The sequence below is a fragment of the Bombus impatiens genome, unplaced genomic scaffold, assembly GCF_000188095.3.
Source record: "Bombus impatiens unplaced genomic scaffold, BIMP_2.2 scf_0382, whole genome shotgun sequence".
Lineage (NCBI taxonomy): Eukaryota > Metazoa > Arthropoda > Insecta > Hymenoptera > Apidae > Bombus > Bombus impatiens.
The window spans coordinates 306,743-323,025 of NT_176801.1; the positions used below are offsets into that span (position 1 = coordinate 306,743).

At 36.6% G+C, this 16,283-nt stretch overlaps 1 protein-coding gene across 3 annotated transcripts in view; it reads left to right on the plus strand.

Annotated features, from left to right (window-relative positions):
* LOC100747808 (neutral ceramidase) overlaps positions 1–16,283 on the plus strand; it is a 46,012-nt gene that overhangs the window by 24,598 nt on the left and 5,131 nt on the right. For all 3 annotated transcript variants that reach the window (XM_003489915.4, XM_012386295.3, XM_024368031.2), the window contains exons 8-9: positions 15,000–15,122; positions 15,892–16,086. In XM_003489915.4, coding sequence (XP_003489963.1) covers positions 15,000–15,122; positions 15,892–16,086 — 318 coding nt within the window. The remainder of the gene's footprint in view (positions 1–14,999; positions 15,123–15,891; positions 16,087–16,283) is intronic.

Genomic DNA, 16,283 nt, shown 5'->3' on the forward strand with positions numbered 1-16,283 from the left:
GGCCGCGAGGACTCGCGGCTCGAGTCGCGGTTGTCGACGCATCGAGAGATTCGATTTCGTGACGCGCGGTTGCGATTGCGGTTTCGAATGATTTTGAATGTGCATTTGCTTTATTTCGTAGGAATGTTCACCTCTTCGCGTATTTTCTCCCATGCTCCTATGGACAGATCTTTTTAATTTAGTTACGGTATCTTATAGTGGAAAATGTGTATGGAGCCGTCGAGTTCGATGTGGATTCTTTACTTTGCATTAAACTTGGCTCTCATAATTATCGCGTTTGTTAATACTTGTATAGGTTATTAGCCGTGACGCGAATTTTCCGAAGGATTTTGAATTTGGATAGCTTGTTTCTCAGGAAAGCTAACTTTTTCGAGTACTTTACGCAGGAAGATCATCCGATATGGATTTTTTGCTTTCGATTAGGTTCGGCTTATCGAATTTCTCGTATTTTATACGAACAATAAGTTGTAACGTGATTTTATCTGGAAACGTTCTCTGTCAACCTTGGAGCTTTCTGCAAGGGCCACAAATTGCGATTGGACTTCGCTAAATTGCCTCGAATTTAGGATAAATTTTAACTACTTTACGAAGCATCGACAAACGCGATATTTTTCCTCCAAATCAGATTTCGCTCGATGTCTGCATCTTCCACGCAGATCATGGATCGTAAAGTGATTTATCTTTGTCTTAGATTTATCGACATTTGATTCTTTACACGCGATTTACGCTAGCTTTTTAATAGTCGATTGGACAATCGGACAATCAGTTACACGATATTATCTTTGTTATCCAACGATAGAACGGACAAAAGTTTGTATTTCGACTCGGTTACAAATATTTCGACACAATTCCCAAGTAGGAATTTCGACTATTCGAAACTTTCGACTATTACAGATGCATTTCCATTGCTACGACTTTCGTAATCTATTCCCCTTGAAAAACACGAGACAAAGTTTCAGACGCTTCTGCAACGCGATTCTACAGATTCGCGTTCCACGCGTAAATCCGGTAGGAAGAGAAGAAATTAATTTAGCAAGAAAACCAGCTCGTTGAGAAGGAATAGGCGTGGTCCCTGCGAATGTTACGTTAGAGAATGTCGTAATATATTAGCCGACTCGAAACAAAGCTCGCTCGAATAATAGAGCACAGAGCGGCCAAGTTGCGCCGAAGTCGCGATGCAATCGCAAAACAATCTAAATAATCCCCCTGTTCGCGCTAACGACCCTTTATCTCATTCCACTTACTTGGCTACGTGTGAAGTTGCTCTCGCAATCGCCTTGTTTTTTGCTATTTAACGATTTACCAGGCCTGATGACTCGAAAATACCTCGAAAATCAACAGGATCTTTCGTAAATTTGCTCATTCGCTGCGATCTTAATTCGAAAGAAATTGAGCTCAAACGTGAACCCTTTAGTACTCTACTGTTGCATTAGATGGCTATTAACGTCGAGTTTTTCTACTTTGCTGACGCGATTCAGAGGAAACAGTTACTTTTAATTGTAGATTTGAGGCTAACTTTTTATGCTTCGTTGGGTTTTTGTAATGAGATTTCGTTACGAAATTTTGAAGGAAACGAAAGAAATTTTATATAAGGATATAAGGCTGAATCGTTGGTGTTGTACGATAATTTCCAAGACCGAAGCTTTCGACAACCTGCTGTCTTGGAGAGACGAGTTAACTCGCCATTCAGATTTCTAGCCTCTTGAACATAATTATTTCGTTATTTATGAGAGTCTCTCATTTTGAAACGCGTTGCTTCGTTCTTGCAATATACTAGTAACGTCGTGTTTGCATTTGCGATCAAACTTGAAAAAAGTAACATTTATGAACCTTCCTATCGGACAAATACTAGGTACGTTTAATTCCGTGTAGCTGTTTATTGTAAATGACACTGTAAAAAATATTACATTCATACAAAAATTACTCTGGGTAACTTAATGAACCTTAAACGATAAACGCCGTTTATAATTTTTATTATGTAAAACGTAAAATACATGCTAAAACGAAGTACCTGAAGAGTACAATTAAATCATTTGTTCGAAACTGTCGTAGTCTATTTATAACGTAACGGTAGCAATTTACCGTTAATTTTTAAGATCTTGTTTTTTATTTTCTTCTTTCCTTTTAAAGCGACTACAATCTCTAGCGAGTTTGAGATGAAATAACTTTGTCGAGCAAAGTCTTACGCATCGCACTTGAAGTGACGCAATAGTAGAGTATCCACGACAGAGTTCGTTTGTCTACCCGAACGAATGGTACTGCTCCCTTGCACATTAAACACGCCTGTATAATCACGGAAATGCTTCGTATATGGACGTTATGCAAAGCGACGATTTCGCTCGTTTATTGCCATCAGCAAAGTCGGTCAAGTGCGAACGATACAGAAAAAAAAAAAAAGATATCATTTCCAGTTATCGATAAAAAGAGAAATTTCTACCTGATCTTGTTACGAGCACTCATTCTTCCGGAAAACGTGTTCGCAATCTTGAATTAAATTAATTAAAATGATTTACAAGCTGCGCCACATCGAATTTAATATATAAATCTTATATCGATTAAAATTAAATTTTAAAAATTTTAACGCTGCTGATCGAGTCAAATTTTGGAAACTTTAAAATTTAAAAACTTTAAATTTAAAAATGTGTCAACTGTAATTGAATTTAATTTTTCAATGCTAAATGAAATTATGTTAAACGATTTTTATCAAAATGTTAACATAAAAATATATTTCTTCGTTCGAATGTAACGATATAAGTCATTGCCGATGTGATGCAAAAATTGAGTACAAAGAGACGATGTTGGTATTCAGTGCGTTGATTCGCGAGTCGAGATAAAAATTGGCTGGAACGCGGACGAGATTTGGATCAAGCTCTGCATTCTTACCGTGAGTTGACATAAAGATACAGGTCTTTCCACCCTTACGTGATTCACGTACGTGTGTCTCATTTTCAATTCAAATATGACTGAATACAAGATGGCCTGCCATAGGTCACGTATGTTTTAAAAAAGGAACTTGAATCTTTACAGATTCTATGCTGTAAAAATTTTGCTGTTTGAAATACGAACAAACATTACCGGCAGAATACGTTCGTTTGCGAACAAATCTGGAATTTTAATTTCGAATTTTCATTTCTTCGGAGAAATTTGTATTTTGCATTGAAATTCTGTCGTTGACATTTTTCGAAGAAACTTTTCATTCCGAATTTCAACTCGCCGGTTCAAATTTCGGAAACGATGTTCGTATTTCGATCTCGACGTTTGTTTCAGGTTTGAGCTTTCCACTTCGAAATTTACAGACGAAATTGTCGTTCAATTTCAATTATTTGATGCAAAATTTGGAAACGAAATGTTTCTTGAAAAGTTCCAATCTATAAACTGACAAACTGAAACTTTTGCAACAAAATCTAATTCGTAATACAAATTTTCGAACATAAATTTCAATTATACATTCTAACCATTTCATGCAAAAGGCAATGAAACGTTATGTACGTTCGTAACACCTCAAATTCTAAATTTAAATATAAGAATGTTACATAAACGTCGAGTTTTCTCATAAGAATATCGTCGGAAAGAACGAGACGCAACGACGAAAAGGTTTCAAGCTAAAATAGGCTTAAGTGATATATAGTTGTGATTACCAAATGTTCAAGTTACCCCATTAGACGTTGAGAATACTTCGGACATTCGAGATACGGATCGATCTCTCTTTTTTTTTTCTTTTTTCACTAAAACGAAACAGTTGGATATAGTTCGAACTCGTAGAAGGACCTTGCGCGTGTGAAGACGTACTTTACGGCCAGTTAAAGCAGATAATACCCATGGTCAGGCGGCGTGAAAGGGTCATTAAAGAGGAGTACCTGTTACTCGAGCCATTCTATGAACGACGGATCTGCAAAGGCATTCTTTTAACACCTTTTGTAATCATAAACTTAGGTTTCTTCGCTTAGAGCAGTTTCCACTGAACTTCAAAATTCAGAAGAATATTAAACTACTCTAAAAACGAAAGCTACAAGATTTCTGTTTCAGTATTTAAGTGGAAAGACGGTTTCGCTTTCGAACTTTGCGTTCGAAAATGTGAAATTACATGGAAATTTAATTTCTAAATTTGAAATCTTTATTTCCAACAGGGGCTTTCTGGGACTTTCCAAAAATCTATTATTTCGTAATTAAGATCACGTGTAAAAATTTCTGGATTAAATTCTCTACGTTGTATAGTTGTATCGATGAAAAAAGTTTCAAAAAGTAATTAAAAAATAATTATAGACAAAAGTTTTGACTTTTCGATTAACGTATCATAACGAGATTCGAGTATTTTTCTTTGTCTTCTATCAATGCAAGTCTACTTTTTTAATTTCGCGACATTTACGTATCGTGTACATTCTTCGTGTTTCTTTATTATGTTTCTTGTATCACAGAAGACATTTATGTAATTTCACTTTCGAGACTGAAATTCGGTATTTTATTATTAAAATCACAAAGAATTGTTCGAAACTAAACTTCTTTGATTTATCGTCGATTAATGTTTTATTTGTATCTTTAATAATAATAAAATCGCGAACGAAGAAATTTGAAGAAGCGCTGCTTCGGATTAATCTCATATATATAAAAGAACTGTGAAACTGTGAACTGAGAACGTTTGAATCATTATGTAATTAAATATATAATTGTTTCACGGCACTTTTCTCCGCGCTGGACCATTTCCAAATTAGAAAATCTCCCATTCAATATCCCCACCGCAGAGATTTATTTAATATCTGTCACGTAACGTTCAACAAAAATGTGAAAGCGGTTATTTCCGATTGCAAATGAGTCCAGCGACAGTTTCGGAGCTGGAAAAAGGCTCGGGAACTCGTCCTCCCTGTTTGTTACAATTCTAACAGCCGTTAAATCGTGAAAGGTTGGTTCGTGACCGTAATGTTGAAGCAAACACACACACGTCGTTAGTGCCCTGCCACGGTTTCCACGTTTGCCACCGCGTTCACGTTGCGACGCTGTTTAGTATGACGAACAAACTCCAAATGGCAGAAGAACTATTGCGGAAAAAGATCGTCCACTCCCATGATTCCATCGTAACCGCTTTTCGCGGCCAATTTCCGGCCTACAGCGATTTCTGATACGAGATACGACCGAGTTCCTTACTTCCTGTACAAGTTTCCCGTTTTCTTGAAAAAGATCACGCGCCAAATAGTCGTTTCGTGCGACGCTTTAATACGGAACAAATGTTTTCGATTTTCTGACTGTTTAAGATTGATTGTTGCATATATGAGATATTGCATTTTCATAAATTAGTAAGAATTTAAAGCTGTAGTATCGTTAGCGCCGTTCACCGTCACGCGAATTTTATTATTTTGCCTATGTCACTACGCTAGATACGAATACGTCACACCACGACAACCGATTACCGAAAAATATTACATCGTATCTTTGCACATCCCTTTTGTCAATGTTACACGAAGAATTCACATCGTTGAAAATTGTCTAGTCTATGAAATTTATCTGATCTTAATCGTTTTACAAAATTTAATAGCAGAATCGGCGTGAGTCGCCTATGGCTATCGCGTGGCAATCAACATGTTAAGGAAAATCTCAATTCTCATTCCTGAGATTATTTCGCGATATCACGAAATAGTCTGCAACTGGGATATATCGTAAGATAAATATTCATGCAATATGCAAAATATTCAAAGTATCATTATGGGGAGAGCAATGCTACGCGTGGGTCGCTGGTAACCTACCGAAACTTTAGTATAACGTAGCTGTCGGAAGGATCCAGGCAAAGTGCAACGTGAAACGCGAATACTACAAAAGAGAATCCCTTTAGATAACTACTATATTTCTTGCAAAGTTTGTTCACCGAAGAAACAACGAAGTTTTACTTTCTTCTCATTTAGAGAAATTTCTCCAATAACGCGTTTGTCTACTATCTTCGAAATATTATCGAGGTAAAGTAAACAGGGGAAAATTACGTAAACGCTTTCATAACGCATACTGACACGACTATTGCAGTCAGTATTTTATGAGTTTCGACGAAATAGAGAGGCTAACAGAACGGTGGACAGTGCGTCAGAACAAATGTTAGCAGTACGATACTTTGAAAAGTTTTAAGATTAAGAATATCCCAGTTTCGACAGCTCCTCTAGGACAATTCGTGGTTCCGTATTTAGAGTTTGCAGTTTTTAAGGATAAAGTAGTTTTATTGAACGTTGAGTGAATCGTCTAATACAACCGAAGTTAAGAAATTTAAGGTCAGTTGTACCGATTGGAAATTGTATAGGTAATAGCGTAAGAAAGAAAATTCTACGAGTCGGAAATTCGAAAAGAGCGTGAAAAAGATAAGATAATGTCGTAATATGGAGATCTATAAAAGTTTGAAAAGACCCAAGTGAATGAGTCATCATCGTTTAGTGTATACCGGAACGACCAGAAGATTTTATGAATTAACCTTAGACAGTGTTGTAGAGAATTACAATTGAATTATTCCGTGAATTATAATTACAAAGTAATTCAATTACACCATATTCCACTTACGTTATAATTCAATTACACTCGTGATTACAGTAATTAGCAATTAAATCAGCTGAAAAGTTTGAATTATGTAATTTACGTTGTTTTAATCGCTTCGTACTTGACTCACTACGTAATTGAAGTATAACGTAATTAAATTACGCAGTAAATTACAGCGTAATTCGATTAGTACAACCGTGAACCTAAACTACTAACCTGTCGTCTGTGAGTTGACGACCTCTCGCCTGATATCGTAAATAACAATGTTACCAGCAATCTCCTCTCTGCTTCGCTCAGTAGCTTCTTATTAAGTTCACACCTACGCATAGTGTTTCATTTTTCTACTACCCTTATTATTTGAGAAATTATCGTGCTGCGTAGTCTATGCAACGAAGAATTAATACTTACGTAATAATAAAGTACACTGCTTTTTTTTTAGGATTAACGAACACTGATTATTATGCAAAGATATACGAAAAATATAAATAGGACAAATTTTTAGACAAACAAATCGATAACCACGAATCCCATCCATATCACAGCCAGTGTCCACAAAAAATTTGTATTTTGCCCATCGAAACGACGCACACGATGGCGAAACATACAGTTCCAGTTTATAATGGTTGTACTAACAGAAAGCGAGATTGAGTTTCATTTTAAAATGCTTTCTGAACGTTTCTTAAAAATACATCTCGTAAAGATTTCACACATACGTAAACGAAGTTTCGATTAGAACGAAGTACGTGTTTTGTTTCGTAATCCGACAGACGGAAGGTTAGTAATCATTCTCCATTGCTTCCCCCTAATTCTTTGCGCTCCTCCGGCACTTCGCACCACTGTCGATTGGTCACCGTTGTGATGCAACTCATTGTTTACGAGCGACATTTCAATACAATCGTGTGAGAACTCGACGAAACGTGGGGAAGAAATGTCTCGGCGTATCCTTGGCACACCCCGATGCACCCAGCGTTTACAGGAGTTAGGCGCTTGCTCGAACGAGACCGCGTTTGGCTTACAGCGAACCTAATTGCTATTTGACGTACAGGCACACACAGTGCCCCGGATTTTAATAAATAAACTTCAGAATCTTCGATAGGAAGATTATTCCAAACAGATACTCCATGTAGCCCTAGTTTTGAGGAATTATAAACTCGCTGTGATCTAGCGTTGCTCGCTGCATATTGTTTGTAATTGCAGGTATTTTGGAGTTTTCAAAGGGTTCGTTAAAGAAGCAACTTATTGTTCAACTAGCAATTGACTGGTTTCAAAAACCGAACGTATCTGTCGAAATATAAAGTTTACTCGATAAGAAAAATTTCTAAATTATACAGGGTCGCACAAATTGCTCCCATAAAACTCGAGCAAGCCGAGGCAAAGGAGTCCATTGAACTTTCGTCGGCACATACGCCCTACCGTATGTAAACGAGCATTTTGTTCGCTGGATGAAAGAGGGAAGATCGACGATGTTAGATTAGAAGACATTACGTCGCATCGGATTGCTGTTTCGTAACGCGTAATACAGTAAGCAAGTTAAAAAGAAGGTACAAAGTATCGTCGTGCGAATTCTTCTTCCTGAAACAAAATTTGCTCATCGGAGAGCAAAGAGCAGGTACAACGCTTGTCATTCCAGAGCAGTAGAGCGATGGAAACGGAACTTGGAATAGTTGACGCGATCGCATTTGGATTTCACACCGCGTGTTCCAGAGCGAACGAGAGTGAAACCTATTTGGTTGAATAACCGTGTCGTAACTTACGAGGAAGCTCCTATTTTCGATTTCTTTTTCCACGTTTTCCTCCGCTTCTTAATTTTTTCTTACGCTCTCAAAGGAGTGGCACACCGTCGAACAGCTAACCTGTTGTTTTTATAGCTAACATCGAAGTTAGTAAACGTCTGAAATAAATATTATTATATCGCTTTTTACGCTGAACATACAATCTTAGAAGAATGATTTTCTTGTGAGATTAGTGACTGAACTTTTTTTTATTCGTACTAATCACGAATCGTGACAAGGGATAATTTTTTACCCTCTTAAAGGAGTCAGTGTCGAAGAACTAACGATCGTTGTTGTTAGGAAAAACTAATTGCTTGAAAACAACTATTCATACACGTTATACGTCACTCTTTGCAATAAAAACACAATTCTAAAAGAGTGATTCTTCCTGAGTCATTGGCGACTACAATTTTTTCATCTGTGTTAAACTTCACCTATCGCGACGAAGGAATAATACTCTATTGTTAAAGCAAAATTGCACATTATTTTCTGCAACAAGGAAATAACAAGAAAAAAAAAAAAGAGAAAGAAAGGAAAGCGACGTTCACGAGCATTAAATTCGTCTATTTCTTTCATCTTCCCTCAAAATTATAATGTTTGCAAATTGGATGGTGAATCATCCGGAAGTTACGAGAAGCTTACGAGCGTCCACAAAATTGCTCGTAAATTCGTACATTGCAAAATCGGTTTATCGAGTCACGCGTTGCCGGCTCGTTTCTCAGTTTTGTCGGTTAATTTGCGCAACTATGGCCCCCTTTCGCCACACGTCTACGTAATCTTTTGATTATCGTTTAATCTACGTTATGTCCATCCTCCAGGTTTTTGAAAGTTTTCAGATTTTAGTCGGTGAAGAACGTGGAAACTTTTTATGAGCACATTATGTATATTATGTGAAACATTTCGTGATTTCGTTAATGTAACTGTAACGAGGCTCGACTATATCAAACTGTATTTTTTCGATATGTACTACAAACGATTTCGCTACATTTTCGTTACGAGAAACCTGCGAGTAGCCGTAAAATCGTCAAAAGATATCGAATAAAGAAACGTTATATCATATATCTACGTGTAACTAAATGAAATTTCAATCGTTCAAAAAAAAATCGACTGCACAGCTAAGTATACAATTTTGAGTAATAATCATAGTACATTTTACATTCAGAGATATTGATCCCTTGAATAATCAACATCCTGAATAAACGAACAAAGATCACGTAGAGGACAGCATGAAGCTTTTACGCAAATTCGATTCTTCCTACCTAATTCACCAAAATAATATATAATATTTACGTTCGTAATATTTCACACTAAAACCTATTGTTTAAACAACCGTAAAGAAGTTTAAATGCAATGTATTGTGCTCGCAACATTTTACATTAAAAATCCTTTGAATCCTTTGAATAATCAATACTTCCAATCAACTAATACAAGTTACGTATGACACACGAAGTTGCCATTCAAATCACTAGAAATACAAATACGTGACAGCGTGAGAATAAAAATTTCTAATACCGAGGAACGCGTGCATCGATCAATGCGTATTCCACGATGCGATAACAACCTTCCTTATCAGTAGATAAGGTAACGACCAAACGTTAGGAAAACGTCATCGTGCAAAGCTATTTCGCGGGCGAAGGATTTTCATCCGCGGAAGCAGAATCGTGTCTCTGGAGATTATAGATAAACAGAATAATAAGGTGAGATAGTAGACGATTGCAAAGTCCTGTCTCAACAGACGTGGGAACAGGAACGTGTAAACACGTGGATCTCTATGCCGGCTCTTTGCTCGTTCCATTTTTTCTCCCTACCTCTCCTTTCGGCTTCGCGTCTCTTCGTGTCTTCGTGTCTTCGTGTCTTCGTGGCTCGACAACGCCCAATCGGCAATCGAACAAGTTGCGCAACAAGAACGCTAAGACTGTGTTTCGTTATTACTTACTTGAATTAATTCCAGTTAAGAACACATATGTTTCGGCGATTATAAAAAGTGGCCTAAGTCAAGAATTAACTACAAAATTAATTACAATAATCTGGAACCATCTTTGCGAAGTAGTAGAAATTGTACCGTTGGATTGAGTTGGTCGTTGTGGCGTTAAAGAGAATTCGGTCCATGCGTCAAAAGCGAAACTTTAAATATCTGGGAAGGAAAAATACACGACTTAGGTCATTTACAATCATCGGTATATGTAAGGATTAGAGTGACCCAAATTGGAACTGGGGATTATTGTAACGTGGTACAAGTTGCAAATTTTTGTAAATTTATACCAAGTGGAAGTTAAGCAACCAGATAGAAACTTTATATTGAAACAGAAATTAATCTCTCGTATGGAGCTCGTAAAGACAGTTGTCCATGGAAAAATCAATTTCATAAACAGTGTTATGAAAAAATATATGTTAAATTGTTATTTACATATTCCAGTATTACTTGTGTATTTGTAACATGTTCATGATAACATAACTTAACACGATGACATAAGTTAACTTTGGTTGACTTTGGATTCGAGTATTCTTTCGCATAAATATATTCGCGACCACGGCATAGTCTCTTCGCAAACGTGCAAACAGAAAACAACAGGAAGCGTACTAGTTCCATTTCCTATCAACTCCATTATTCTTCTGCGCCATTAATTTGATGGTGAAGGCGTAACAGAGGATTACGAAGGTGTTGAAATCCAAAATTGGAACGACGCGATACGCAAATGATTATAGCGTAGACGTTCACATCACGAAGATTCGTCGTAAGACAAATCTTAAAATTTAATCTCTTTAATTAAAATAATGTCGTTACGAACAACGATTATGAACGATTAAAATCTTTTTGATTACCAGTGATCGTTATCGACGACGAAAATTTTATTTTGGTTACGAATATTTCCATCATCGATGACGGAAATTTAATTTTTGTTTGGTGTAGTTAAAAAAACATGTTGATCATCCATAATGGTTATTCGCATTCGGAACAAATAAATAAACAAGTAAATATAAAAAAATACTTGCAAGTAGAAGATTCAGTATATACTATGTAGTTAATATGTTTAAACGTGAACATGGTTGCAAAGATTACGGATCACGCGATACATCATGAAAACAATTTCGAGATCACACACGAGACGTAGATTCGACAAGCGGTGGGAAACTAGCGGTCTAACGAGGTCAGCTCGCATGGTGCTCCTGTGTGATCCTTCCCAGAAACCGCCACACCCTTTACGAATCACGAGATACACGATTCACGCTCGACGCTCGCAAGGACGATGTCGTCGTTCCTTCCTCGAGAGACCGAGACTTTTTTCCTTTCCACGAACTCGTGAATCACGCTACTGTCTTACCTTCTCACACGTTTATTCATAGCGAAAGGCATTAAAAAATACCTGTTGCTCCAGTCTAAATCTGTGAAAATTGAAATACAAATTTTCCGTTGCCAGAGCACCGTTCTATACTAATCTCAAGACAGCAAAGAAGGGATTGATCGATTTGGATTTAGAACGGTTGTGAAATTAGAGCTTGGTAATAGTATCTTTGTGATTGAAACGAATGAAAAATTGCGGTTTTCGGACGTTGGATTCGAGACTTTTTGGATTGAGATTGAGAGAAACGGAAAAGCTCCATATTTTTTATTTTCTAAACGCCTAACGATCGCAAAGTTTCGAATTAAAAAACCTTTAATTTCAAAATCTTTAGTTACAAAGTCATCGGCTTAAAAATCTAAGGTTGCAAAATCTCTAACGCTTAAATTTTATACAAAGCTTCAACTTCAAAGACTGAAGGTTTAAAAACTTCGTATTTCAGATTTCAAATTTTTAATTTCAAATGTGATATATCGAATTCGAAAAGAATTCATCCTATTCCATATATTTATAATGCTTTCACACTTCTCAGTTTTTGTATTCCTATCTACGTTTCATTCTTCGATATCAATTCGATATTTCCTTCACGCTTCACTAGTTATAATTACAAATTAGAAACGGAACTCTTCCGCCTTCAAGGATTCGTCGTACTCGAATGAAATACTCGCGACGTTTTTCCAAGAAACATAACTGTTCATATAGCGTAACATCCTTATACGACTCTTATAGTAGAAAACACGGTAAATGGTTCAATGTCGATCGTAAGAAGGCTCAAGTCATTCAAGTATATTGCAACTGTAACGCGTGTGAACGTAAGGCCTCCTATGCTCCCACTTCATTACGCACCTAGCGTTTCAGTGAATGTGTGTGTATGCGTATAAAAAATATCGGCTGGAACTATTAATTATTTCTCGATAAGATAAATATTTTCTTTGACTACGAAATACGAATACGATGAGAATTTTCAATAGAATGCAAATGAAAATTTTAATTACGCGTGTCTGTTGTTGTTTAATTATACACTGCTTGATTATTAAGTTATTCGATAATGAGTCTATCCTGAAATGTTACGCTATTGCTTCGTAGAGTGAATGCTGAACTGAAAATCCAGTTTTACTTCCTGCTGAAATTTAAATAACAATTATATGGATCATCTTATGTCGATAGAACGGAAAATATGGTGTAATTTACAAATAAAACAAGTTGGGATCAATCACGAGCAAAATAGATATCTGTGATACCGTCCATACTAATACAAATACAAAAAGTTTCCTACAGGAAAATCTTGCAACATTCTTATCGCAATAGTTGTTTCCATTTCATCAAGCATGAATTTTTATCCTCTTCGAATGACTTTCTCTCAAATGCACAACAAAGAATAAAGTAACACGATTTAATTCGACAAAGATGTTGTTTTGGGAAATTTTGCTATAGCGTATATAAATATTTTCACTCAAACTGATATTCTCAATACTTGGAAGCATGCAAGCCTCGCGTCGTGGATTTTTTAATCGATTAAAGAACGGCGTATCTTTGATCGAAAGCCGCTAAAAAAATCAAATTATCATATAGCTCTTCTTAAATAAATTCTTAACAGAGTTTTATTTTTCCTTGATAATGCGTAGATTAATGTTTCTTCTAATTATCGGTGACATTATCTACATAATTTTTACATTAGAAGGTAGATCAAGTATAAATTATAGCAAGAAATTACAGTAATTTTAAATTAAAATACATTTTAATATTCAGTACATTTTTTAATACTTGTTTTTGCGACATTTGAGCGAGATATCTTTATATGAATAATAAACAAGTAATAAAATATGATTTTAAATTAGTTATCTCAAGAGAGAAAAGGCGAAATTCTGTCTCGTAAGAACATATAATGACTAGATTAGTCCATATTCGAGATGAATTTCATTATATCTTTTGCGTCTACTACATAATAAGAAAATTAGAAAACCTTGAAAAATCAATACAGCTACTAATGTCAACTATGCGATATAATTACTAAATACTTATAAATTCAAGTCTACTTTAATATTTTGAATCAGGAATCTTGAAAAAATGGTCTTGCGTGTCTTGAAATTGCATTTTCTATTATTTACCTTAGTTTAGCGCGAGTTTTATCTTTCCTGCAAAACGATTGTTTCGTGACTTCTTTCTACACGGCTTTCTTTACACGGCACGCATCCATCGCTCAAAAATAGTTCCAGACGTATGTACATTCCCATATAGCCCAATACATTCGTTCGATTCGGTTAATAAAATCAATTCGATTGCCGAGTAGTACCAGCAGAAAAATATACCAACTACAAACAGTTCAGATCATTTATCAATTCAATTTCCAAGCCAAAAGTGTAATCAAACGCAGGCGGCGAAATCCCAAATTTCTGCTCGAAGATCTCTATCAGACGAAATCAAACGAAACCATATAATTCCTTGACATTAATCATCGGCCATTTCCTCGCCATTGGTTCGTCAATGGCGCGAATCGGCGTCCATCAACCAATAAACTTCCTTGGTCCTTCGTGTTCTTGACCGCGTGTACACGCGCGCAACATTGCACTAGCGTAGAACGTAGTGTTAGGTTTTACGTTGCCTGATCGAGGGAAAGTGGCGGAAGACAAGGTTGCGTGTGCACAAAGATGAGATCCCAGATATCGATCCCAGAACAACACGACGTGCATGGAATCGGCGGATATAGTGGAACTTAGAAGGGAGTCAGGATCGAAAGGGAGAGTGGATTTTCAGGGGAGAGAATCGTTAGACAGGAGGATGAAGGGACACGATACTGCTATGTTGGATTAGGTAGAGGAACCTGTAGCATCTGACAACGAATTGAACAGTGACAATTTTGATATTTGTAGATATCGGTTATGGGAGATTTTAATTATTGGGGGTTTGATTATCGGGAATTTCTAGTTTCTTTGAATTGCTTTTGAAATTTTCATAATGAGTTCATTTGGTAGAAGAGCGGGAAAGAAGCGAAATTAACTTGTCCTATCGTTAAAATCACAAGCAAAAGACGGCGATGTTGAAAATATTAGCATACTTTTGCCGTTCACCGGAGAATTGTAATTCAAATTACGTTATTGACTGTTTTCATCGAACAAACGATGAGACGTAGAAAACAGAGAAGAAAACGTTAGGCTCGTAATTAACGTACATTCGCATGCTCTTTAGCCGTGACGCGTCGAGCGAAGGGTCGGTTTCGAGAAACGGGTATTAGCATAATAAAAGCAGAAACGGGAGAACAGTTCGTAGCCAGCGAGGCGGATACGTTTCATGCGTGTTTGGCCTGTACACATTGCGTTGTGTTGCGTTACTTGTTGCTCGTATCGCGATTCTATAATCGTGTTCTGTTGCCTGGTGATTGCAGCGTTTATGGCAGTACGGAGACGCCAAGGAAGTGATCGGACCCCTCCGTGTGGTGCATCGCTACGTGAATATGGTGGAACAGACGGCAGAATACTACAATGAAACCACCAAGAGAACCGAAACTGTGAGTAGTTTTCTTCTTCTTCCCTTTATTTTAGAGTTTTACTAAATCTCATTTTTTCTTCCTTTTCTCTCTTCTTCTTTTTTTTTTTTTTTGGAAAAAATGAGAAAGTATCTGTACTCGAGGATTTCTATGTTTGGACAATAATCTACGAAACCTTGTTGCACACCCTGTGAGGACACTGTTTCTTGTTAAAATGAAATCTCCGCAAAATTAATATATTCTCAGAAGACGATAAGATACATTTACTTTAAATCTCATCATTCTGTGTTAAATTTCTCGAGCTTTCGTCATAAAAGGGAAATTTCTTGAAAGACAAATTTTGTTCGTAACGGTAGAACACTGTGTATCTGTACGAATATTATCAAGTCTGATAAAGTAGATGTTTCAGACCTTTAATTATCTATGCAAAAATGTAAGTTTACATAGACATACACAGTCTATTCTATTCATCCACGATATAATGTTAAATAATTTGTAACACGGTAGAAGGATTTTGAAAAATGATCATTTTCAGCCTTTAAGAACCTTCGTTCGGTCTTCGGGGTTCAGGGTCAATTAAGGTCAACAATCAAGGTCAATTAATACAATTGAAACTCTGAATGGAATTCTTGTTCGTCGTGGTTTCTTTGAAAACAATTATTACGTATCTCCTTCGTCTTTGTTTCCCCGAAAATAAAGATGCATATTTTTAGCATAGCAACTGCATCAGAGTTCACAGGCTTGAACGATTTTTTGAACGTTATTTACGAGTTATGGAATATTACTATAGGTTCGTGGATGTGAACCAGCGATGGGATACAGTTTTGCGGCGGGAACGATCGACGGCCCTGGGTCTTTCTCGTTCGAACAAGGCACAACCACCGCGAATCCCATGTGGAATGCAGTCAGAAACCTCTTGGCAGCCCCTACGACCGACGATGTGAAATGTCACGGTGCAAAGCCAATTCTACTTGCCACTGGACGCGTAAGTTTAAATATGTGTCGTAGAATATTATTACGAGATAGTGTTACAGCGTTTAGGTAAAAAATGATCCTTATTCGAATACGAAACTCCTTTTTAAATAAATTTCTAAAGATCGTGAAATTAAAAATAAAAATTGTCGCCGCGATTTGTAAAATACCAAAGAAATTAATTTATCGTTCGTTAAGTTCCAATCGGAC